Below are 24,463 nucleotides of genomic sequence, written 5' to 3'. Positions count from 1 at the left end.
TGTTTATAATAGAGACATTATCGCCATTTCAGCCGCTTCTCAAAATCTACATAAGATTTTTATAGGATACATATCCTACCAAACAGGCTTTGACACTAACGCTTATGAATTATTATTTTGTGAAATTATGAAAAGAATTTTTATGGAAAATTCGCGTTTAAAGGATTTTAAGAACAGTGAAATCGTTGAAACAACTGAAAATGTACGACACATTTGGCCGCTCCCGCGAAAAAAAAGGTCAAGTCCGAAATGTAACTTTTCAGGAGTGACTAAAAGTTAAATATTGGTTATATAACTCAAAAATTGATACACTTAAAATTTCACTACGTGATGATGATAAAGAGTAGCTTTTACTTACACCGTATAATCTTTTATTCTAGGTTGTATTTCACCTTGTTTATTTAGAGAAGAAAAGATAATTTTGCTTATCCTCGCCATTTTTAGCCAGAAAATTATGGAAAAAAAAATTGGCAAGGTGTATTGAAACTCGTAGATTGCAAATATTAAAAAAAAATAATAGCGGCGATTATCATTTTATGTGAAGGCGGCGATTTCTTCTTTAATTTCGACGCATTGAATGGACGGGTGTGACTATAATAGAACAGTTACAATTTGTACTTATCTATCTATATCTCGCTATAATGCACCTTTTTGAAACGCCCACGGCAGTCACAGAGACAAAATTTTAAAAAATTAATAGAAAAATGTTGGCCACCCCTGCTTATTAAAAATCACCTCACACCTGTACCCTATATAATCTTTGATCAGTCAACATTTCTTATTTTAGATGCATTTATTTATATTAGGTCCTTATATATGAACTCATTTATTACGGTTAAATTTTAAATTTGGCACGCGATTTTTTAAACAAAGAACATGTATATTTTGATTGCTAAAACATCATCAAAACTTAATGATGATTAGAATATTGGCCAACAAATCACTTCTGACAGTAACGTCTGTCGGGGCAACTACTGTAAATTCTAATTTTAAATTCCGAATCATAAGGTCTGACAGTTCAAAGTTGCCAGTATTAACAATCGGATATTTCATAAACAAGGACCTAATATTTTCTTAATTAAACTATATAAGGAATATTTTTTTAAAACTATATGAAGATATGATTTTAACTGGATAAAAGTTTATTTAAAAAGACATCCTTTTGCAGAAAAAATCTATAACAAGTGAACTAAGATATTAATTTGAAAATATACTTTCAACTAGCATAACAAGTTTCACATTCTTTACACCGGGAGTCGGAAAATTGTGGCTCGCAAACTACCCATGGCTCTTACTGTTCAAAGCCTTGTCACATGATGTTTACATTAAAAACCAAACTACCCTACAGTTTTCAATGTACTCAATATTAAACGAAAAAATAAATTTTTCAAATACCGCTTTTCAGGTATATTTTATATCTTCACGATGTAAATTTTAATTGAAATATAGTTTGTAAAGATTTGTACACAACATATACATCTCTAACAAATTCGCCGACCCCCGGTTTACAACTATTAATTTAAAACGTAATATCAATTCAAGTGCTTTTGTTTATTACTTAAAACAAAATGAGCTCTTCCACAATCAGACACAATAAAAATAGATACAGGAACAGATAATTGGAATAGAGAAGTTATAGAAAACATTATAAGAACATACGTGTTTATATCGGATGCTGGATATCGCATTGGTTATTATTAATAGAATTCTCAGTCTTTTAAGCACGCCGTTTGCCCGTTCGCACAATCACGTCCACAGACTTGGAATAAAGAATTCTGGGTCAAGTCTAGTAACGAAGGTAACGACACAAAGAATTTTAATAGTTTGTGAGATGACATCAGACGAATGTGTGTTGCGCACAGCTTTCGGGTAAGGGTTCAAGAGAAGCTGAGCGCGTACTTGCAGTTCGTTACCCTGCAGGTGCACGCGAGTCATTTGTTGCGCAGGAAGTGTTCGCGCATCTCGCTGACCGCGACGGCGCCACCCTGCACGCAGTCGAGTATGGCGAGCAGCAGCTTGGTAAGCTTGTGCTTGGCGGCGAACTCCAGTAGGTCGCACGCGTTCTGCGCCGTGAGCCCGCCGACCAGTTTGTCGACGCACACCTGCTCCAGGCACGGCATCATGTAGTAGGAGGCGAGCAGCAAGATCTGCTCGACGCCATCGTCGGGCAGCACTTGCAGGTAGATGTAATCCTTGAGGTGCTGCAGCGAGCGCGCGGAGGTGCCGGGCACGTCGACATGGCCCGTGGAGGTCTCGCGCCAACTGCCGCTGAGCATGCGGCGCAGCACGGGACTGGCGGCAGCCAGCGCGACGCGGTGCACGCGCACGGCGCCGTCTTCGCCGCGCAGCTCGAAGTCCGTGAGTTCGGTGTCGGCATGCAGCGACGCAAACGAGCTGACCTGCACAGCGTCCATCACCACGCTCACGTCGAACGAGTACTGCTGCTTCCTGTTCTCGTGCACCAGGTGCCACGTGCCGTCGTCGCAGACGAACCTCTTCTCTGATATCTTTAACTCCTTGCTAGACAGGCTGATAGTGTACGATAGTTCGTCGTCGGGCCGCACCTTGAGGAACCTTATGAAAATCATATTGTTGTACATAGCGGTGTGGCCGTTGTTCACCTGGGCGACCACGGTCATCACCTGGAATATGGTGGCGCCGCTGATCACATACTCGGGGCTGATCTTGGTCGCGAATGGCGTATTGTAGCTGGTGACGGTGAGATTCACTTGAAGCGTGTTGCCTCTCTGTACCAGGTTACGCGATTCCATTCTGAGAACAAAATTAAACGGTCTGGTAATGAAGTTGCTATCGACGAATTCGCTTCCTAAAAACTACGTCATTTTTATCGATGTAAAAGACTAAATCGTGGTTTTATTTATTCACATTTTAATAATATATTTAATAAGACCGAATTATTATCAAACAGCATTTTAAACCTGGAAACTTTATTGTAATGGAGAAAAAACTGGTGGCTCAAAGAATTTTATGGTTGTAAAAATATGCTCAAGCAGTATAGTACACAAAATTAATGACGGTTTATTTGTAGAAAAAAAATATTATAATAATATTCTCATCTCCCGAGTTTAAATAGCGACTTAATTTAAAGAACATTGAGTAAAAAATCATTCGTAAACTTTGTTACTTGCGATGTAAAAGCAACACATAATATTCTCAAGCGAAGGTATGCTCTCTGTACAATATAAACTCTCTATTAAAGATACTTATTTTGTAATGGCATTTGAATAGAAACTAATGATAAAAAATGGATCGGATTAAGTACATAGTGTTCTGAAAGAGCCTCTGTAGTGTTAAACATATGTAATGAGATCATATACATAAATCATTTATTTAGTTAATGAAATAAATATGTATTCATCATTGCGAACACGAAGTTGTTGATAGTGATTTAATATTCAGAGACGTTTTATCGATATATATCATTCAGGTACTACGATAATTACTTTTTATATTAAGAAAATACATTACTTTTAAAGTTTAACTGTTTTTAAGGCATTATACGGGATGATTTGGTATAGGTGTAGAAGATTTAAAGAGGTAAATGTATAGCTCATTTGCTGTCAATTAATGCACGATAAACCCTATCCAATTGTTTCAGAAATAATACTTAATGTAACAGTATAATAGTATAAAAAGTTTTCTAAATTAAAATTTTTATAGCATTCCATTTTTTTATTATAAAGTATTCCAAAAGAAGAAATAAATTAATGTATCACATTTCTAAGAGAAGAGAAACATATTTTAAAGTTTTTACTGTTAAATGAGCTGCACAAGCCTCTTTAAAATTTTTACACATGGGGCAAATCACCCTATATAAACAGAATTAATTAATTTTTCGCATTTTTTTTTATTTAATGGAATCAGGCGTTACCTTGCAGAAGTCCATCCTTAGTAAGAAAAGGACCAATATTTATTATATCTATGTTTGGCACTAATCGGTGTAACATAACTCCTGAAGATGCCCCGTGGAGGGGTGAAACACGTGTTGAGTGGTTTGATGGTGACAGTTGTGTAATTCGCATTGTTTGTCGCATACGCATTTAACAGCGGGCTGGCGGGCGGTGCACTTTGTTGCACGACTACCGGAAGTGGCTAAATATTGGTTCTTACGATTTTTTTTTTGTTCCCAGATTTAAATGTAACATCAAAACACAACACTGCGTTCTGTTTAAATCGGACCAAAGGCAATAGTAACATGGTCAACAAGACAGAATAAACCGAATTATGGCATCAATATTTGTATACGAAATATTTCGTATAAAGAACAAGATATTGTATCCGGTATTTAATAACAAAGCTCGTAACTTATGAACGCAAACTAAAATAGAGTCTAATCTTAGCCAAGGTAAACAAACTGTGAAAGGTTCGTTTTATTAAAATGTAGTCACAACAAATTACTTTGTTTGGTCAGCGAATAAGTTGTTTTGTATTCCACACCTAAATGATTGAAACAGGAATTTTTATTGCCACATTTTTAGGGCCTTTGGTTCAACCCTTATCATGAGTTATTACGTCACCGTCGTAATCACTAAAGATGATTTATGTAACACCGTCTTTAATAAATATTATTAATGCATTGATACTGTGAACACTAAAATCATCATAAGAATCGCAAGAAAAAGTTTTTTTTTTGTAAATTTTTGAAATTAGAACGAGACGCAAGATATACGATATATATCAACGAAAATAACAAAAATGTTTACCAACTTCAATAGAGAAGGCAATAAATACCGAGCGAGACAGAGATAAGCAAGTTTAAAATATTCTGTTAGTTTTATTTACAGATCGGAATTCCCGGCGTCCGATATTATTTGGCCTGTTTATCGTCCTCACAGGGAAAATGATCAACCGTGTTTTTCCCGCCGCTAAAGTATATCGCGTAAACAATTAATAGCCTACAAATTACCGCTTGACAATCGACATGATTTATTGGTTTTATTTTTTGCTTTGTTTTTTAAAGCAAAGATCATGAATTTGAGGATAGCGTTACGTGATAAATAACGTTGGTGCTACTGAGGGTAGATGAATTTTCTTAACTAACATCATTATCATGACAGCTCGTTGTAAGGAACAGGCCTCCCCGAAAGCCCTCGTCATAATGTTCGATCTTACACTGCTTCCAACAGCGACTTTCTGCGATCGTGACCATGTGGTCGGTCTACCTAGTATGGGGGGTCTGCCCACGCCGCATCTACCAGATCGTGGTCGCCACTAGACAACTTCGGCCCCAACAGCCGTCGATTGCATGAACAATAAGCCTCGCCGAGTGCCGTTTCAGACGGGTATTCGAGCTACATCGGTGACTTTGGTTCCCATGCGAATCTTTTCATTTCTGATTCATAATGAACATCTCGGAATGAATAAAAATAATTAAAAAACTTGAAAAAGCTACAAAGGATTTTTTCTTATACCTAAAGAATGAATTTACATAATCAATATATCAAGAAAAAGATAAAGACAAAAAACTAGACAATTTTTAGTATGTTATATACTTTTTGTCAGGTGTGTGGCCACGCATTTTAGTTTGAAAGATGCAATTACAGGGGAGTTCACCTTGATTCTAGTTTCTATCAAATTGGAATCAAAACGGATATTTGAAGCAAAACAGCATTTGCTTTGACATTTTTTTTCTTTCTTACTGTGTTCGGTTATGAATACGCAAAAAATCTAGAATTTATTTCGCCAATCAGACCTGTTATGTTTTGAGGTGATCGGAGTCGTAACCTTGGTCCGATAAAAAACGTTCTTAGAGTGGTCCAAGTGGAACCCCAGGGCTCCATGGGAAACGCGATGGAGGTGTGACTTAAAAAATCACAATTCGTATGCCCGGTTTCATGAAAACTTATCTCCTTTCGATAGTGATGAACTAAAATGTTAACTTGACTTCTTGTATCAATTGCAGGCAGGTGATGATTTTGTACAAAATGTACATATTACATGATGATACATGATGAGACTTACAATTTTCCGCCGCTGTCCGCTTATTCAGAAAGGCTTCAACGCATCATTACATTTTTGTTCATCATTTCGGAAGACAGTTCTATTGTACAGGAATTAACTAAATTTTAAAAGTGGTCTATGGAAAAAGATTAGAAACCTCTAGTCTATCTGAATAAATTTGCCGCTCAAAAAAAAAAACAATTGTTTTGCGACTGCTATTATATGAATTCATATTCCTCGTGTATTTCACAAATACAAAACTGGTTTTCTTGAATATTTAATTTGAACAACGAATAGGGTATTCGATTAAAATTTAAAGCATAAATATCACAGTAAATATAATTTGGCAAAAAAAATTAATGTTGATAAAATGTATTATTTTTTAGGTCAACTATTATTAAATAGCAAGTTATGAGACAAAAAACCAAAGGAGAATCATGAAACAACTAATCGTTTTATTACTCTAAACACCATTGTGACCTAGATTTGTATAAATTTGAAATATCAACTCAACGCGACTTGTTCGCTTGATGATAAAACATTCATGTGCATTGATTATGCATAAAACGAGCGAAAAATTAAGCAATCTGTCCTTAAATATCTCGTCTGCGGTTGCGTTATTTGGGAGTCTTTAATTTTTTTAAATCTTTTTTTTTTCTAAAAAATGTCCAAACTTTTGTTTCTAATTTCGCCATGCCATCAGAACTCGAGTATTCCTTTTTTTAAAAAAGGATATTCAGCAAATATAGGACAATTTTTTTATGAAAGACAAACACATCAGAAAGTGATTAATTTTAATTTGGTTTTTCATAAATTATTTTAATAGTTAATTTCGTTTTAATCGAATAGGCTTTTTTTGTTTATTGTATGTATGGAATAACATTTTTAATTATTTTTGTTTTTTTATTTAAAGTTAACCTTGTTCAATTTTATTTTAAGTATTATTTTCGTAACTCTGCAACCTATCTTCGAAATTTAAATGGTTTGCTATAGAAAATCTAAATTCACTTTGCGTCGTGTTTTTTTTTTGGACCTTACCACGACGCAATGAAGTACTGGTATATATAAAGTAATAAATAGCGTTCGTAAAATTCGCATTACTCCATAAATTAATTATTGTTTACTATCTGTCCCTGCAGACTTTGTACTGCCAGTAATTATTGGCCGGTCGCATTTCAATAGAAACAATAAACAATTATTTACTCGATATTGTTTTTTTACTTCGGATAATTTACAGTGATCACTTGTAAAAAAAATATATATATAAATATAATAAAAATCCATATGCGCCCATTTTCAAAGAAGCTAACGCCATATTGATGAATCAACAAGCTCTTTCTTTCACTATACAATAGTTAGAGCAAAACATTCCCGCGACTTGATATTGTCATTTAAAATAATCTTTACACAAGGTTCTGGAGTGAAAACAAAAGGCCGGCAAGCACAGAGCATGAGGTCCGCCCACGAAGTGGACAAATGGCCATGTTAAGTTTGTCAGAAGGCATTAAATGCAGCCCGCTTCCAAACTGTCTTTTTATAAATCTATTTGGGAAGCCTGTTTCCACAAGTGGGCTGTTCTACTGCTAAAATAATGGATATATTGATATTCTATGTCGATATATTCTCGTAATACCTACCTGGAATTGTCTAACTAAAATAATCCTTACGTCATTCCTGCGATAGAAATGTATGTACATTATATCTTTACGAATAAAAAATTGATTATTTGATACAATAGAAACAATACAAATAGATAACATGACACCAAATCGGCGCAGTCTTCTCAAATAGGCTATGGGTCATTTAAACTAACTTATTTAACATCAACTTAGCTTAATCATTTTATCACTAATGATTGTGATGATTAGATCTCACATTATTATCACCGGTACAATATACCGGAGTGTATTCGTATATGTTCCACGACATATTTTAGACTTTCGTTTTCTTACTTTTACATCTAAAATTAAATGTTTATTATTAAATAAGTCTTATTATAGTATTCAAGAGTTTTTATTTGATCGAAATGTGTTAAATTTTGTTTGTTGATTCATTTACGTGGCCAATATTATAATGTACAAAAGAAATTTCTTAATTTCCTTTAAGAAGAGCAACTGGTAAGGATCTCAGCATCCCGAGCTGATTGTAGCTTACTACTTATAACGTTAAAATAATTAACCATACAATATTGCACACCCTGTTAAATATGAATTATAATATAGTTGTGTATATATATTTCAGATGTATGTTCCGAGAGTTCGTTGCTTTGTGTGTGATGTCCGATGTTAAACCGGTTCGGAGCCCGTTTCGCACGGGGAACGACCAGCTGTATCACGCGCGACTAGAGCTTGGTATTTCTGTATATTTTCTTAGAGATAACTCCCTCTGTAATGTCAATACCAATTAAGATAAAGGCAAAATAAACAATTTGTCAGTGTGGATCACACTAAACCATTATTTAAGAGCAGGTGTACGTATTGGGTATCGTCAGTGCGCGTTCGGACCGGTACAAGATGACACCTATTTACTTTGCTATCCTTTTTGTGGGTAAGTCGAAATTTTAAGAACTTTATTTTATTAACGAGTTATAAATGTATTACAGTGTAAACAATTAGCGTTACATTAATGAAGATTACATTAGTGTGTGGATGGATGTTAAGATCATATTCCTCACCAAACTACTACATTTAATTTATTATCAATTTTAGCCGTTAAATGTTCCGTTTTTTTTTAATGTTTTACGTTTAGTATGATTGTTTAGTTCAGTGGTAACAAATGAAATGTCAGTACAAAACATGCAATGTACAGTGTAAAACCTTTAAATGTATGTAACATAATGAATCTAAAGCGTTTTCGAAGTTCCGATTACTACATATTAAATTTAATTATAGTTTACTAGATAGTACAAAGTCTACAGGAACATCTGTTCTCTTTATACTACAAGAAGTTATTGGCTGGTCGCAATCCAATAAAAAAAATATTTTTTTAATATAATTCAGTGACCAATTCGATATAGCTATTAGCTGTCAAAGTTTTTGTAACAAATATCTCTTCACATATACCCAATCAACGTTTATGCTACAGTCAGATTTTTTTTTAATCTAAGGTTAGCGAAGATTCTATGGCTTCGCTCATCAAAGAGAAGGAAGCAGGACCAACGTTCCTAAAAATGTGCAAAACTATTACGGAAAACGTGATAAAAAAAAAGAGTTGAGCTAAAATTTAAAAACTGTAAAAATAGGCAAGTAAATAAAATAATACATATAAAAATGTATACCTAGAATAGATCAAAAATGTGATATAGAATAAAAATTAAAAAAATGTAATGGTTAAGGTATGGCAAGAAAGAACGGTCTCGAATAAAAGTAATTTCTACTTTGGATATGAAAGGGAAAGAAAGAAGAATTACAGAAAGAAAGAAAATAAAGTAATGAAAGATCATAGAAGGAATAATAGAAGAGCGCGAAATAAAAACTAAGTCCCTACCCTGCAAAAGATGGTAAGGGTGTACGAGGGTTCCCCATAGAAGAGGACTTACTATAAAAAGTCAGTAAGATTTCATTCCTGGTCGGATATGATGCGTTATCAACCTTTATAGCTTTAAAAGCTTCGTAAAAGTGATGACTCAAATAAATAAATACAGTAACCGGTGATAAATATTGCACATCGACCTTTGGAAAGAGACAGTCGGCTAATTTTGGCTTCGTAGAACGCGATTTTTATATATTTTTTTATATTTGTGACGTTATATATATATATATATAACGTCACAATGGCGCCTTGCATTGCCCTTATCCAAAGATTTCCCGCGACCTTGACTGCCTAGTGAGGGCTGACACGCATGGTTGCTACTCTGAGAACCTGTCGTGTCGAGGTTTACAACCGTCTGGCTGCCGTGGGCTCCTTTTTAATTATTATGTACATTTAGTATTATATTCTTATACACTCTTTCTCATATATATACGTCTATATATTTAATATATAAAATTCTCGTGTCACGGTGTTCGAACTTGAACTCCTCTGAAACAGCTTGACTGATTTTTACCAAATTTAATATGCGTATTCAGTAGGTCTGAGAATCGGCTACTATCTATTTTCTATACCCCTAAGTGATAAAGGTTGTTCACACTTAAATATTTTTTTTATTTTTTTAACGAAATTTTTTGTTTTTATTTTTTTATGATACAGCATACAAAAATACATACAACCATAAATTTTCACCCCTCTACGATCAACCCTTATTTTTTATTTGTAAATTAAAATATCAATTTTTTTTTGCAAAACAACGTTTGCGGGATCGAAGATCGCCACAACATATATATATATATATATATATATATATATATATGTTGTGGCGATCTTTAAGGGAGCCCTATACCACGCAGTTGATGTCTATCAGCTGACATGAAATTGAAATAAAAACATAATTAAACGTTGCAAAGTAATGGCTACAAAATGAATTGACTCATATCATTACATTTGACATTGTCATCGTTGATATACATAACTGAGTTTTAATCACAACTTGTTTATACATAATGCGTGGTCAAAATATAACTCCATAATATAACAATAACATTTTTATCAACTCTACAACCTCAGCCAATGTTCGCTATTAGCGGAGGTCATTCAGTGTCCAATTATCGCACGTAAACAATTGTTTTAACTAGATATTTCACTTGACGTCAATTTTAAGATGAAGTTGAAATCGTAGATTATGCTTAAACAAAAGAAAATAAAAAAATACAAAATTTCTTTAAACAAATACATGCATATATACGCGCTTTTAAATTGTAAAATATTTACCATTATAGGTGAAAGTAATATATAAAAATAAAACCAAATAAAAAAATGAACCAGGTTGAGTAACAGAAGAATTGTATAATAAGAAACAATAATAATAGAAACACGGATATAAATTAAAAAAAATGATCTAAATGGTGATACTAAAAGAATGTTGCAGAGGAAAATAGGCGATATGTGTATAGATTGTGAAGGAAAGAAAAGAGTGTTCAAGAAAATGTAAAGAACGAAAGAAGATATAGTAAGAGAACTTGTAAAATGTGACAGAAGAGAACGACGACGAGTACTAGAAATTATTTGAAACAAAAGCCCCTATCATAGATTTAAGACATCGAATGCTAATGTGCTAAGGTCTGACCAGAAACTTAACAATTGCCATTTTAAATGAAACTTAACAATATTTCATGTGTACATTATAATATCAATCATGCAAACGGATCAAACAAACCAAGTTCAACTCATTTCATTCACGATCAACTAAAAACAATTGATTACTATAATAAAATTTATTTAATTTTAGATTTACTCATTTTTTTAGATTTAATTTTAGAATTACTTATTTACTTTTAGATTTAAAAGTAAGAAAAGGAAGGGTCTAAGACATGGTTGCACAGACTTATTAAGACTAGGGGCCACTCGGGCAAATCATGAACTGATGGCGGGCCGGTCGCCAGAAGTATAGGTAATTAAATCGTTTTGGTTTTATTTTGGAATAGTATTCAATATTTTTCGAATGTACGAGAGTATTATTTTTGCTGTCGGCGGGCCACCAGTATTCGACCGGCGGGCCGCGGTCTGTGCATCCATGGTCTAAAATATCTCGTGGTACGTATGTATGAGTACACTTCTGTATATTGTACTAGTGACAGTAATGAGAGAATCTAATCAAGTTCAAGTTGATGATAAATAAGTTAGCTTAATTGAGACAGCGTTAATCACAGGCGATGTTGGAACAGGAAGACTGCACTAGCGCCCATCGAATATAGCTATTTGTGTTCTTTAGCTATTGTAGTCGACTGTCATTTCAACCGTTCCTCTTTCAGCTCCGATATCTATTCTTTTGTTTTCTATTTAAATGGCTCCGTTTATTGGGGGCCTTTTGTACCCCTATCTTTGGGAAAGACAGGGTCGTTTAATTTCTTTATTGATTTTTTCACGCTTCTTTTTATTATCTTTCTCTTCTTTCATTCATCACATTATATATCTTTCTACTTCTTTCATACCACAATTTTCTCAGCCTTTCTCTTCCGTTCTATTTGACATACATCCATCACCCTCAACCCCTACATTTTATTTAGAATTTTCTTAAAATCTCAGTTTTAGGCAGCTTTACATTCTATTATTTACATATATTTATCAGTTTTTATTCTCCTAAAAATGTCTTCCGAGGAAATGATCACACCTTTCTTCGAAAACCGAGTAGATAACAATTAGTTAATACAAAACGTCAGGCGACGTATCTAACGAAGATTTTTTTTACTTTATTAGTTAGCTGATTTAGGATCCGCGAGCCCCGAGCTCGAAGAGTAGCTGTAAAAGCTGTAAAAGCCAAAACGGCTAGCAGCGTCTAGCAACAATAGAATACAGCCAGTAGATTGTCAGTCAGTCTTCTTCGTGTATCGCTTTACTTAAATTTTATGGATCATAGTGTCGTTTGGATATATTGTTGAATTTCGTAACAATATATACGCGGTAACTTCGATTATTGTCTGTGTAGTTTTTAATGGAATCAGGCGCTATTTTGCGGAAGTCCATCCTAAGTAAGAAAAGGACCAATATAAAGCCACTTCCGCACACGCAGTCGTAGTCGTGCAATAAAGTGCACCCGCCCGCTAGCCCGCTGATAAATGTGCATGCGGCAAACGATGCGAATTACACAACTACCACCGCTAAATCACTCAACGCATGTTTCACCCCTCCACAGGGCATCTTCAGGAGTTATGTTACACCAATTAGTGCCAAACACAGAGTGTGAGAGTGGAGTGTAGTTTTGTATTCGTTAAAAGTTGTATGGCAGTACTACAACTTTTAATTTTAGATTTAAAACTTATAACTACTAACTGAAGGGAAATCGAGTACTCGTTTGGAATATTTATTTATTAAGTTAAAAGTTACAAAAAATATTGATTTTTTTTAAATTACTCTCCCAAAATGCAGTACGTACAAAAGCCACGTGAAACGCAAATGTAGTATATTCAAATATCAAAGAAATTAAAAATCAAGTTATTAGCCGTGAAGTTAAAACGCTTTATTCTACCAGCAAAATCCAGAAGTAACAAAAGTACGAAATGGTGACATGCCTTGCATCCAAAAAACGTCAAATACCGTAAAATATATAAAATTTAATTATAGTTCCCTAAAAGCACTTTGATAATATCTTCCAGTCGCAATGGCTAACTGCGAGGAGTTCTACATGCTGGGCCACGAGTTCCCGAGAACCCCGCTGGGAGATCAAATCGACAAAGCCTCCGTAAAAATGTTGAAGGTAAGTGATCCTAATCCTGCAGTAAAAGGACCTTATAAAAATTCTATAACATGTAATATATAAGAATTCAATTCATTAATACACGTTATGTTCAGTACATATTGTATTTATTTATGCTACAGGAGGCATATCTGTCATCGGACGATGCTAATGTGGTGACGTCACCGTTGGGTGTGATCCTGCTCCTGTCCCTGTACTCCTCGGGCGCGGCCGGCGCCAGCAGGGACGAGATAACGAAGCTGCTGGGCACTTCGGATTACAAAGAGGTATTCGATAAAGTAAACCTTTAAGGCTTTTACACGAAAATGATACTACATTATAACCATATATAACAATTATTTGTGATTATAGTGCAAAGAAAAATGAGAGGGCCTTAAAGATTTTTAATGAAATGAATATTTTACATATGATTTAAAAGAGACTTAACATTTTTATTAACCTGAATAAATCCAAAAATTTGTCCATGTCTGTATGTCAATATCTTACATTACATTTTAATTTTAATAAAAAAAAAGAATTTCTTTTAGACGATGGTGAAGTCTGGCATTTTTCCATAAATATAAACGCATCCTTACGTTATAACGGTTAAATAAGTTGTGTAATTAAGTTATGCATTTTAAATCTAGTTTATAGCCTGATTTACGAAAGTGATTTTTTTTAATATTGCTCTGTTTGCTTGAGGGTCTATATGAAGGGAAAAATAGATTTTTTTTTAATTTCGTTGGAAAGAATATTATACAACAGTAAAATACGTACAGCCAACTATAAAAAAAAACTAATAATAATGTGAACATTCGGTTTAAAAGATTGGTATCAAAATTGAAACTCTATGTTATTAAGGTTTAACTGTGATAACGTATGATTAAATAGTGATGCGTTCATATACGAAAGTTTTGGTTTACAAATCGAAAGCGCTGTTTATAATTTCGGGTAACAAGTGATACCGTGTAAGCTTGATACATCCTGTTCATAATTTTTAAAAAATCTTGTTAATCTAACCAAAATTTGGAAGTGTTTCATTTATTCATATCAGCTGATAAACACCCATTCCAAGGCATGGCATACCCACAAAGATCATTTCAATGAGGCAAGTTTTAAACGAAGTTACCAAGGCTCTAAACCATCGCAGAAGACGACCACAAAGAAGGTTTTAGAGGATAGAAATCCTACATCAATCCCACTCTGCCCCCACCCGATAAAGCAGTGATTCTTGAATATCTATAACATTTCCCGCAACATAAAAAAGAGGGCTAAATATTATTTTCTTTTTCAGCTTTTCGACAACTACAGCCGGCTTAGCAATAAATTCGCATCAATGGATTCGAACTCACTGACCCTCAGCAACAAAATTTACACGGCGAAGGGATACACCCTGGCCGATCAATTCTCTGAAACAGCGCGCGCTTACAACAGCGAAGTAGAAACACTTGACTTCAGGAACCCTACAGAGGCGGCAAAAACCATCAATGAATGGGTAAGTTATGTGAAATCCTTATAATTACACATTAAAAATGCATATGACATCCACCAAACTGCACACTGTCCGCGGTGTTTCGTACTACCGTGAGGGTAGTCCGAAAAGAGACCAAAAACTGGCCCAGCAGTTGTCACGATAAAAAGCCAATAAATAACACTAACCAAATTGTAATTTTCCTTTTGTTCTTCAATGGTATATTGACAGTTAAATAAATGTTAACCTTGGCTGATTCCGGATTTCCATAAATATTGCATTTTACTAAACGTATTTGATGTATCAAAATTAAAAATTTCTTTATATATATTTTATTTAAAATTAATATAAGCTGGCGGCACTTATGAATCCGTGGTTATTGATTTGAAGTCTATTTAAATCAAATCCACAAAAGACTTCAATATTGGCAAATACGACACTACTTTTCGACACGTGTGTGTGCAAGAGTCACTAATATTGAGCCCGATTTTAAAAAGAGTACATTAGAAAATGCGATGATCCTGATAATTTACGCCTAACTCAATCAAATTTGACCGCTGAGAAAACTTTTAATATGAAAAAAGAATTTCCTAGTTTCTTTTTCAAACATTTATGCCTCAACTTGTAAATACTTTGTAAAAAAAATCTGCCACAAACTGTCACAGGCTGAACGAAAGTCAAACGGTCACATCAAAGATCCAGTGTCAGAAGATATACTCAGCGAAGATATTGCAGCTGCACTCTTCAACATCATATTCTTCCAGGTAATAAGATCATCATCATATCAGCTGATAGATGTAGGCAAGGCATAGGCCTCCCCCAAAGATCGTCACAATGACCGTTTTTGTGCTGGCCGCATCTAACGACAAATACAGATATAATCAGATCCACCAGTGATTGATGAGAGGTTCGACTACGGTATCTTCGAGACGGAACGCTGAACCAATATGTTCCATCACGAAGACCCTTGCACGGTACATTTTTATGAAGCATCCACTGAAACGATTTAATGGCTTAATCTCAAAAACCGAATAATTACATAAATCATCGGATCGAACAAAAACTCCCGTGGAACCCTCAAACTCAATTATTATAAATAGGTCTAGACTAAACCTCCTTCAGCGCTTTATCCACCGCACATCATATAAAGATACAAATGCCATCAAAAATTAAATTACTCCCAGTAAGGTAACTGAGCTAAAACCTCACAAGAAGTTACTTAAAAATCAATTGATAGTGACGTCACAACAACGTAAGCGAATCAGTAATTGTTATCAGTGGTTCGATTAAAGCAAGTGATAAGAAATGTATTTTAAATAAACGTATAAAAGGTAATAGATTATAGGTGTAAAAGCTTTTGTGAGCAAATAAACTTTAAATCTTTTACATCTATTTCCAATCACCCAGGCATAGAGTGATTATTAATTTATTTTTTTCTTTCAAAATGCGTAACATCAATAACTTGAGACAGTATAAAGTCTGCAGGGATACATAGTAAAAAATAAATAATTTTAATATGTAATCTGAATTTTGGAAACGCTTTTTCTTACTATACATATACATATATATATTACGTCACTAATTAAGAAATTATTTTTAGATAAGGTATACCACACACTAATACAGCAAATGCTTTTTTAGGTTTTACACCAAGAACCAATTAACCTGTTTAGTTCTTTACACTTAAAAACGTCAGACCATGTAAGAATGTTTTTTCAATTAAACATAAAAAAAAACCATATAATTAAACCTGAAAGCAATGGTTACATAATAAACCTGTTTTGGCAGCTCTAAGCATCAGTCATCTGAATATATCGCTTTCACGACAGTACGTACGTCGTATCGAAATGAAACACTGAAATACATTTTCTACAACCTTTCCTTCATATGGGTCATTATCACTGGCTGCCATGTTAATCATATATGATCGACAAAGGTTTTTTTTTTTTTATTTTTATTTTACAAAATTTTCCTCTAACATTGTCAGAGCCTTTATTTACTAAATTACAATTTCTAGACGGGAGGGAAAATCCTCATTGGACGCCTGGGAATGGAGGGCCCAGGCAGTGTCAAACTTAAAACCCCCCACCGTCGGCTCTGTTACAATTAGTTTCTAATTATTTTTGCTTATTTCCTAATATACCGGCAAAGGTTTGCCCCCGTGACGCAAGTGGTCATTAATGATCGGAGCCATTAAATTTTTTATACAATTGTAAAAAACTAAATAAAAATCGATAGTGTATTTGAATATGACCGACATATAGAAGATATTTTGAAATAGGTGTCGCATTGAAAGATTAAATTTTTTTATTAGAACATCAATAAAAAAATGTTAGAATAAATCTTGCATCTAACGGTGCACAATGTTAAAGCACTTGTGTGTCACCTTCTTCGTCTTATTTTTAGCAATTTTTGACAGAAATATATAGAATGGACAAACACTGCTTATCATATGCACGCTTTACTAAAGTTGGACATTCCGTTTACTACGAAATAACAAAAGCGATTTTTTTAATGAAGGCGTGTTTTAATATGTCCTTATTAATTGTTACCTGCGCCACGGTGGTCATCAGTGACCACCAATAAGATAAACCCCAAAAAATGCCGTGGCATCTTGGGTAAAACAAATGATTTCGGCGTGACAGTCAAATTGTTAAATGATTATTTACGTACGTCATCAGAAAAATACCAGCAGAGTTCAATGGTATAAACTAGAATAAAACTGTAAGAAACGGATCAATATTTAGCCACTTCCGCACATGCAGTGATAGTCGTGCAATAAAATGCACCACCCGCCAGCCAGTAATTTGGCGGTGGCGGTTGTGTGATTCGCATTGTTTGCCGCAAACGCATTTATCAGCGGGCTGGCGGGTGGTGCATTTTATTGCACGACTACCACTGCATGTGCGGAAGTGGCTAAATATTGGTCCTTTTCTTACTTAGGATGGACTTCCGCGAGGTAACGCCTGATTCCATTAAATATAGAATAAAACTGTGCTGTTCTATAATGGCGTCTTTCAATTGAGTTTCAAACGAATTTCATACAAGCTCTCAGATGAAAAGTTTTGCGGATTTGAAGGATTTTTTTGCGGCCGCCATCAACACACAGCAGTTAGAGTAATTCATTCCAGTTCCAGCAATCAGCCACCGCTTAGGTCTGTGACAAGGTTTTTTCTTTATCTTTTTTACCGCTGTCGGGACGCTATCACGTATTTTGTTGTGTATATAAACATGGTTAACTTTCCAGTTATAATTTAATATTGCGATTAAACTTCTACAGGGTCACTGGCACGTACCGTTCGAGGCATCGAAGACTGAAGAAAAAGACTTCCACGTGAACCGATCGCTGACGGTCAAGAAACCAATGATGCGCTTGCAAGACTCTCTCTTCTACAAAGAGGATAACGCCATGGGGGTCAAGGTATGCTTTTTAATGGTTTCGCTATAAGAATTTAATCATAGGCCAGATCAGGTCGATAGCGTAATTAAGATGCGAAAAACCTTTCCAAATTCCCTCAGTAGTCCGCAGAAGTTCGGATTTCTTGAGTATCAAGACACAAGAGGTCTTTCCAGAGCCCTTGACATCACTTTGTTTTATGATGCGTCCGTATAAGGGACCTAAGTGCTGGCATGCTTACCAATCAAGTAAAAAAAAAATTATGGACCAAGCCTCGTTCTTAAATCTCGTTTTCGGTTAAACGGAATTTGTTTTAAAATTCTATATTTAAATTATTCGTGACAATATCGATACAATACACACGAAGTTCCTCAATTCGACGCTAGATGGCGCTGGCTGTATTTTACATCGCACCATTGTACACGCTGCCGGTAACATGAGTAATAATATATGATACAGATATTAATAACACTCGCCACACCGCACCCCCTGCAGACACTCACAACACTACAAGCGCAAACTACTTAGCATCATCAGCAACGACTGCACCTGCAACACTTTACACAGGTCGTCGCATTCTACATAAAAAACAAAATATCACCCACCACGCCACAACACCCGTTTTTAGTGAGCGGCCGCCCGCTCCCTAACCGCGAACACCGTGGTTGGATCCGGATCCCTCTTTGGCTCGCCTGTGGTCCACGCTGCCATCCTAACCCGCAAGCACAATCTAGCAAGACACCCCCCCAAAGCTCTACCGCGAAGAGCTGAGAATATTTTTACAAGCGATACCGGACTGCCTTTCTTAACGCCTCTAACAACACCAACTTTATTTCTTTAACAATAGAGTCCGTATTTGGTAGTTTAAATAATACTATATATCCTACAATATTGCAAAAAATTATCAGATGATCGAGCTGCCGTACCAAGAAGACGGTTTCCGAATGGTGGTCATCTTGCCCAACGAAGTGGACGGTTTGGCGACGGTCCTCGAGAAAGTATCTCAAGTGGGACTCCTGGAAGATATCTTCGACTTGTGGCCCGCCGGCCGGGAGATCAACTTATATATGCCCAAGTTTGAAATCAACAGTAAACTGGATTACACTGAAATTCTGCCAAAGGTAAACCGATATGCTCCAGCTAAGTTATTATTCTCTAATAAGTTTCATACAATTCTTTCATGAGATAAAATTGCAGCTTGAAGGTTAACTTTTTCTAATCACCTATATAATATGATCACTCTCAAAATTTTAATCTCAATTAAAACTGTGATACTGTAATAGAAATGGATAACTGAAGTGTTTGAGGATGTACGAAAGGAATGGAATGATTGAGAAAGGAAGATGGAATTGTAGAATGATAGGAGGAAAATAATATTGTGTACTATGGAAGACGAGAACGAAAATAAAATTTCAAATAAAAAAATATTAAGAAATACAAAACCCTGTTCCTAATGAAATAGGGGGTGGAAGGAGAGGTCCCCAATAGCGAGGGCCAAAAAAAAAATGTGATCACTCTGAAATATGTTATAATTTTTTTTCTACTGTAATGCATTAGGTCAATGACTACTGACAGTACAGTCTACACTGTAGATTATATAGCACAGTAATTGCAATTGTTATTCATTTGAAAATTTTATCTATGGATTTTAAAGAGAGATTTTCTAATTTAGCTGATATATCTAATTTGCAATATGAAGAACACACGGAGTTGCAAAATGTCGAATCTTTAAACTATATTTAATATAAAAGGTGCGATGTCAAGGCTTAGCGATGAAACAGAGACAAAATACCCCAGTACCACTAATTATGCTAAAAAACAATAAAATCTTTCCCCCTGTCGTATTATTAGTTTTAATTACATGTTTATTTTTTTAATTGAAATTGAAAAGGAATCGTGACAATATAGCTAACTAAGTTAGATCCAGACCTAACATCGCGCTGTATAAAGTTTTAAAAAGTTATTTATTGAAAGATTCTTTGCTGAAGAGATTTCTTTGCTTTGACAACAGTTTACAAAAATCACTTCTAAAAATCATCATTACTAATAAAAAGAAAGCAAAAGTAATATAATTATTATTATGGATTGGGGGGACATGATGATTTTAAAAATGTTAAAGTGGAGCATGGCCAAGAAAGTTTGGGAAACACTGGTCTACAAGGACAAATTGCAAACAATAATTAATTTTAACAAGTAGTAATACAAATTTTAAAATGCTTATATAACAATTATGTTATTGATTTTATCTGAAACTATTTATTTTTCAATAAGGATTACAGTTCGCATTCACCAATTTAAGCATTTATACCTATTTCCAACCGGTATAATATCCTTTGGAATATACCATTATAATGAAAATATAGTCACTTAATTAATAAAATACTGCGTGTGAAATTGGTAACTTATTTTTGTTAGTATTTATATTATTAAATACTTTAATCCATATACAAAAGTGATTACAATGAAATACCCTACTCTTTATTGGGAAGCAAAAACTTTGTCTTATAAGATAGTTTTGTTAGTTACCTACTTCTTTTAAGATCAAATCTTTTACCACAGACCATTCGATTGTGGAATGATTTACCACTGAATATAAGACGTGCTATGTCAAATGTATAATAATAATGCCATTTTTAAGAAAATAGTTAAAACCGGGTACTAGAACTATGATTATTTATCTGTTAATTCTTTTCTTCTTGTTTTTTATTCTTTCTAAGGCAAGTGCGGTCCAAATCAGTTTGATGTTTTTATTTACTATTGTAATATATTTATAATATATTTTATACTGTAATATATATCATTACTTATTTATTATAATTATGTATGTTATATACATATATATAAATATATATATATATATATATATATATATATATATATGTTGTGTAAATGTTAACTACCCGTTATTTATACTTCTACCTTTTACTTTTACTATGGTTGTCTGTAAGAGATTGCTTCATTTGATAAGACCGCCCCTTATACATTTTTGTTTATTATTATGATACTATTTAAATGTGTTCTAGCGTATATAATAAAGAATATAAAAAAATACATAAAAAAGATTGATAGCAGATTTTAAGCGTCTATAATTTTCAAACAGCTGGATGTGAAAGGAATCTTCAGCGAAGGAGCTGCAGGCATAGTAAAGGAGCGCCCTGTTGCAATATCAAAATTCTTCCAGGAAGCTGTTGTGAAGGTAGATGAGGAAGGTGCTACAGCTGGTGCTTTCACTGGTAAGAGCTTTTATGCAGTTGCTTCTTCCATATAAACCATATTTATTGAAATTATTTAAACTAAAGTACAAAGTAAGTGTATTGAAGTTAGATATAATGGCACACGTATATGACAGCACTCCTAATAGTACTTAAGATTCCGGTTAGTTAATTATGATGAGTGTTTGGATTTCAAAAATTTTACGGTGTAATAATAATAATTATTATTCATACCAGTACCAGTAGTGTTTCAATTTCCCAGGAGCTGACATAGGTTATATAAATTTAAAAATTGCAATAATTAGACAATCTATGAGGGCCAAAAATAATTGCTCAAAGAGCCGCTTGTGGCTCACAATCCGCAGTATGGCCACCCCTGTTATAAATCATATCACACCTTGTCAATATTTATTAAATAAAATTAAAATAGATATATGTTCACTAGAACTTATACTCTAAATGCTATGATTTATGCTACTAAAGGTATGTAAAATTAAACTATTTATAACCAGTAAAAAAAATGATTTTAAATATTACAAGTTGTAGTTGCCTATTTGGCATAGGCCTCTCCTATACCTTTCTATTTAATGCATTCACACATATGTGACCTTGTCTCTGGTTAAGGTGGCCTTTCCATTTTATACTCGGTCATTCTCACTTGGTATCTATTCTGTTAGGTGTTTTATCTATCTGGTATTATTCATTCTACAGACTTAACCTGCCTAATGCCAATGTTCACTAACTATATATTTTCATATTATTTTAAAAAATATAAATATAGTTCTGCCGAGTTTCTTTTGCTTATTATTCTCAGGTCGACTGCATTTATTATGCAAACCAGTGGTAGACTGAATGTAACGTCACTATAAGGTTTTATATGAAGATTTTTTAAAAGACACTGTATTACATTAACAATTTTATTTATCTTGCAGGAGCCATTATGGTACCAATGTCTTCAAACTCTAAACCGCCAGAGCCAATGGACTTCATAGTGGACCATCCTTTCATGTTTACTATTCTATACAAAGATGTAATTCTTTTCATTGGAACCTACACCCACTGAATAAAGTATTCTATTAAATTCTTTTAACCATAATCATTTTTTATTTAATCATCCAACACATTGTTCATTGGACAAAGCACTAAATGAGCTTACTCAAAACTTATTTTCAGTAACCAAGTGCCAGTGGAGGAAGGTAGAAGTGCCTTAGGAAGCTTTTACCATTACATTACATATTTCAATAGATTAAGAGGCCGACCAGCTTCTAAATTCTCTAAAAGCATGTGCCATCGGACATGGCACAAGGACTGAGGCGGGCCACCAGAATATTTAAAAATCAATAACTCAATTAGCTGTTTTGGGTTAATTGTTATTGTGGTAATTAAATGCATTCTATGATACAAAAAACATATTAGCAATATTTAGTAGGCATATTCTAATAGTCAATTTTGGAAATTGTACCCACAAGGATATGAAAGTGGCTTTCATAAGTTATAAAAATAAGCAGGGGACAATAAATTTATTACTTTTAAAGATGAATAAAAAAATTAAGTTACAAAGACACAACATTAAATTCAAGGTTTAATGTTATTGTTTAATGTTTATTTTAAAAAATATTATTGCCATTAATGATGATATGCAGATAAAACTGTATACACTAATCTTTTGATAATACAATAAAAACATTTATTGTTTTTTTAAGAATAGTCTTAAACACCAGTGGTAATTGTTGTATTTGTAATTTTTTTGTCATTAACAAATGCTATGCTGTTTTTTGATATTAACAGCTTCAATAAATTTTAAGCAATAAAGCACAAAAAACATTTAACCTTGACTTTTACAGTTCCTTACACTCAGGAATCTTAGTTAATGCTATTTCCTTATTTAGTTCATCAAATGGTAAGCCTCCAAGCTTATTCACACACATTCAAAATACAACCTAAAGTGTACAACTTGAATCCCAAAAATCTCTAAATACATTCGCAGTATTATGCTATTCAAGATGGCAGATCTTAAGAATTTGTATATTTGTATCAATTGAACTGAAAACCAAAATAGATAACACAAATTTATGAGGGACCATTTCCATATAGATAAGTGATAAAAGTACCATTAACTCTTATAATCATTGTCTTCATTATAATACTTATTTGATATCTGTTAACATTATATACAGCTAATTTTTGTTTAGATATTTAAAGAAATTGAACAAATTAATGCACTGTTTGAGTTTAACTCTATTTAAGGAACTTCTCTTTAGGAATATCCAGAATATTATAAATTCAATATGTGAATTTCCAATATTTTAAGTATAGAAAATTTTTACATCTATAGTACTTACCAGATAATACTTTAAGGTTTATAAAAAAACTTACCGAAGATTCATTGTAGCTTATTCTCAATTGAAATTGTGAGCTCACCCTAAAAAGAAAACATTTATTCGTTTCGTTTTATTTGTAAGAATATTTAACAAGCGAAATCTTGGAAAACTTGCGTAAAAGGGAAAGAAACAAAAAAAGGAACAAAGAAAAAACAATGTCACATTACAAAATTATGTATAATTGAAATTAACTTTTAAATACTTCTATAACAAATTGATTAAAAATGTTTTTTCTTTGTAAAATACTAGCTAAAACAAGTATTAAATGAAGCTTACGTTTGCAATTTAATTGAAAGGGAAGGACAGGGAGAAGCCAAAACTATATTCATTGAACTTGAAACAAAGAAAACTCACAAGTGTTAGAATATTGTTATTTAAAAAAATCACTATAATTTACAATTTTTCGGTATTAAAACGATTCACGGTATTTAGTAAATTATACAATAATTACAAAAAACATACGTTTCAAAACGTTTGTTTTGATTCAATTTGAAGAAAATAAAAGAGTTGCCCGTATATAATAGAAATTCTACATACGACAAAGTGTGAAAAAAAAAGATAAAAAGATTTATTTAAATTACATTTTTCATTTAATGTATTTGAAAACTCTTCTATCATGTCAAATTTTTGAATATTCAACAGGTATTTCCTCAATGGCCTTCTTCAACGGAGGCTCCTAAAAGTTGACGAATCATCCGGTTTTTAGTTGGTCTTGACGTCATTATAATTATCACACGAAAACATTTTCGTCGCTGTTTGATTTTTCATATAACT

The 24,463-nt window shown here is 33.6% G+C and overlaps 2 protein-coding genes across 3 annotated transcripts; one reads left to right on the top strand and one right to left on the bottom strand.

Annotated features, from left to right (window-relative positions):
- Positions 1-540: 540 nt before the first annotated feature.
- Positions 541-24,189, bottom strand: LOC137921546 (kelch-like protein 3). 2 transcript variants are annotated; one of them, XM_068764342.1, is made up of 3 exons: positions 24,152-24,189; positions 23,685-23,730; positions 541-2,772 (listed from the first exon to the last, which is right to left on the bottom strand). In XM_068764342.1, exons 2-3 carry the CDS (start codon positions 23,693-23,695, stop codon positions 1,932-1,934), a joined length of 852 nt encoding a protein of 283 aa, XP_068620443.1. In that variant the 5' UTR covers positions 23,696-23,730; positions 24,152-24,189; the 3' UTR covers positions 541-1,931. The 2 variants fall into 2 exon arrangements, with proteins under 2 accessions (XP_068620443.1, XP_068620442.1); XM_068764341.1 differs by lacking the exon at positions 24,152-24,189 and adding an exon at positions 24,044-24,142.
- On the top strand, positions 8,405-22,404 carry LOC137921519 (antichymotrypsin-1-like). The gene is made up of 9 exons (XM_068764304.1): positions 8,405-8,508; positions 13,149-13,249; positions 13,372-13,515; positions 14,523-14,723; positions 15,365-15,463; positions 17,980-18,120; positions 19,005-19,217; positions 21,197-21,329; positions 22,241-22,404. The coding sequence occupies exons 1-9, from the start codon at positions 8,475-8,477 to the stop codon at positions 22,369-22,371; spliced, it is 1,197 nt and encodes a 398-aa protein (XP_068620405.1). The 5' UTR covers positions 8,405-8,474; the 3' UTR covers positions 22,372-22,404.
- Positions 24,190-24,463: the final 274 nt, after the last annotated feature.

Source organism: Battus philenor, unplaced genomic scaffold (assembly GCF_028537555.1).
Source record: "Battus philenor isolate CCGP_79_NKW_IND1 unplaced genomic scaffold, ilBatPhil1.0.hap1 SCAF_19, whole genome shotgun sequence".
Taxonomy (NCBI): Eukaryota; Metazoa; Arthropoda; class Insecta; order Lepidoptera; family Papilionidae; genus Battus; species Battus philenor.
This window is presented reverse-complemented; position numbering and strand designations above follow the sequence as displayed.

Excerpts from the sequence above, each read along its gene's own strand:
- LOC137921519 (XM_068764304.1), top strand. The coding sequence starts at position 8,475 with ATGACACCTATTTACTTTGCTATCCTTTTTGTGG. Across the intron at positions 15,464-17,979 it reads TCAACATCATATTCTTCCAG|GGTCACTGGCACGTACCGTT; the intron begins GTAATAAGATCA and ends AAACTTCTACAG. Across the intron at positions 18,121-19,004 it reads ATAACGCCATGGGGGTCAAG|ATGATCGAGCTGCCGTACCA; the intron begins GTATGCTTTTTA and ends AAAAATTATCAG.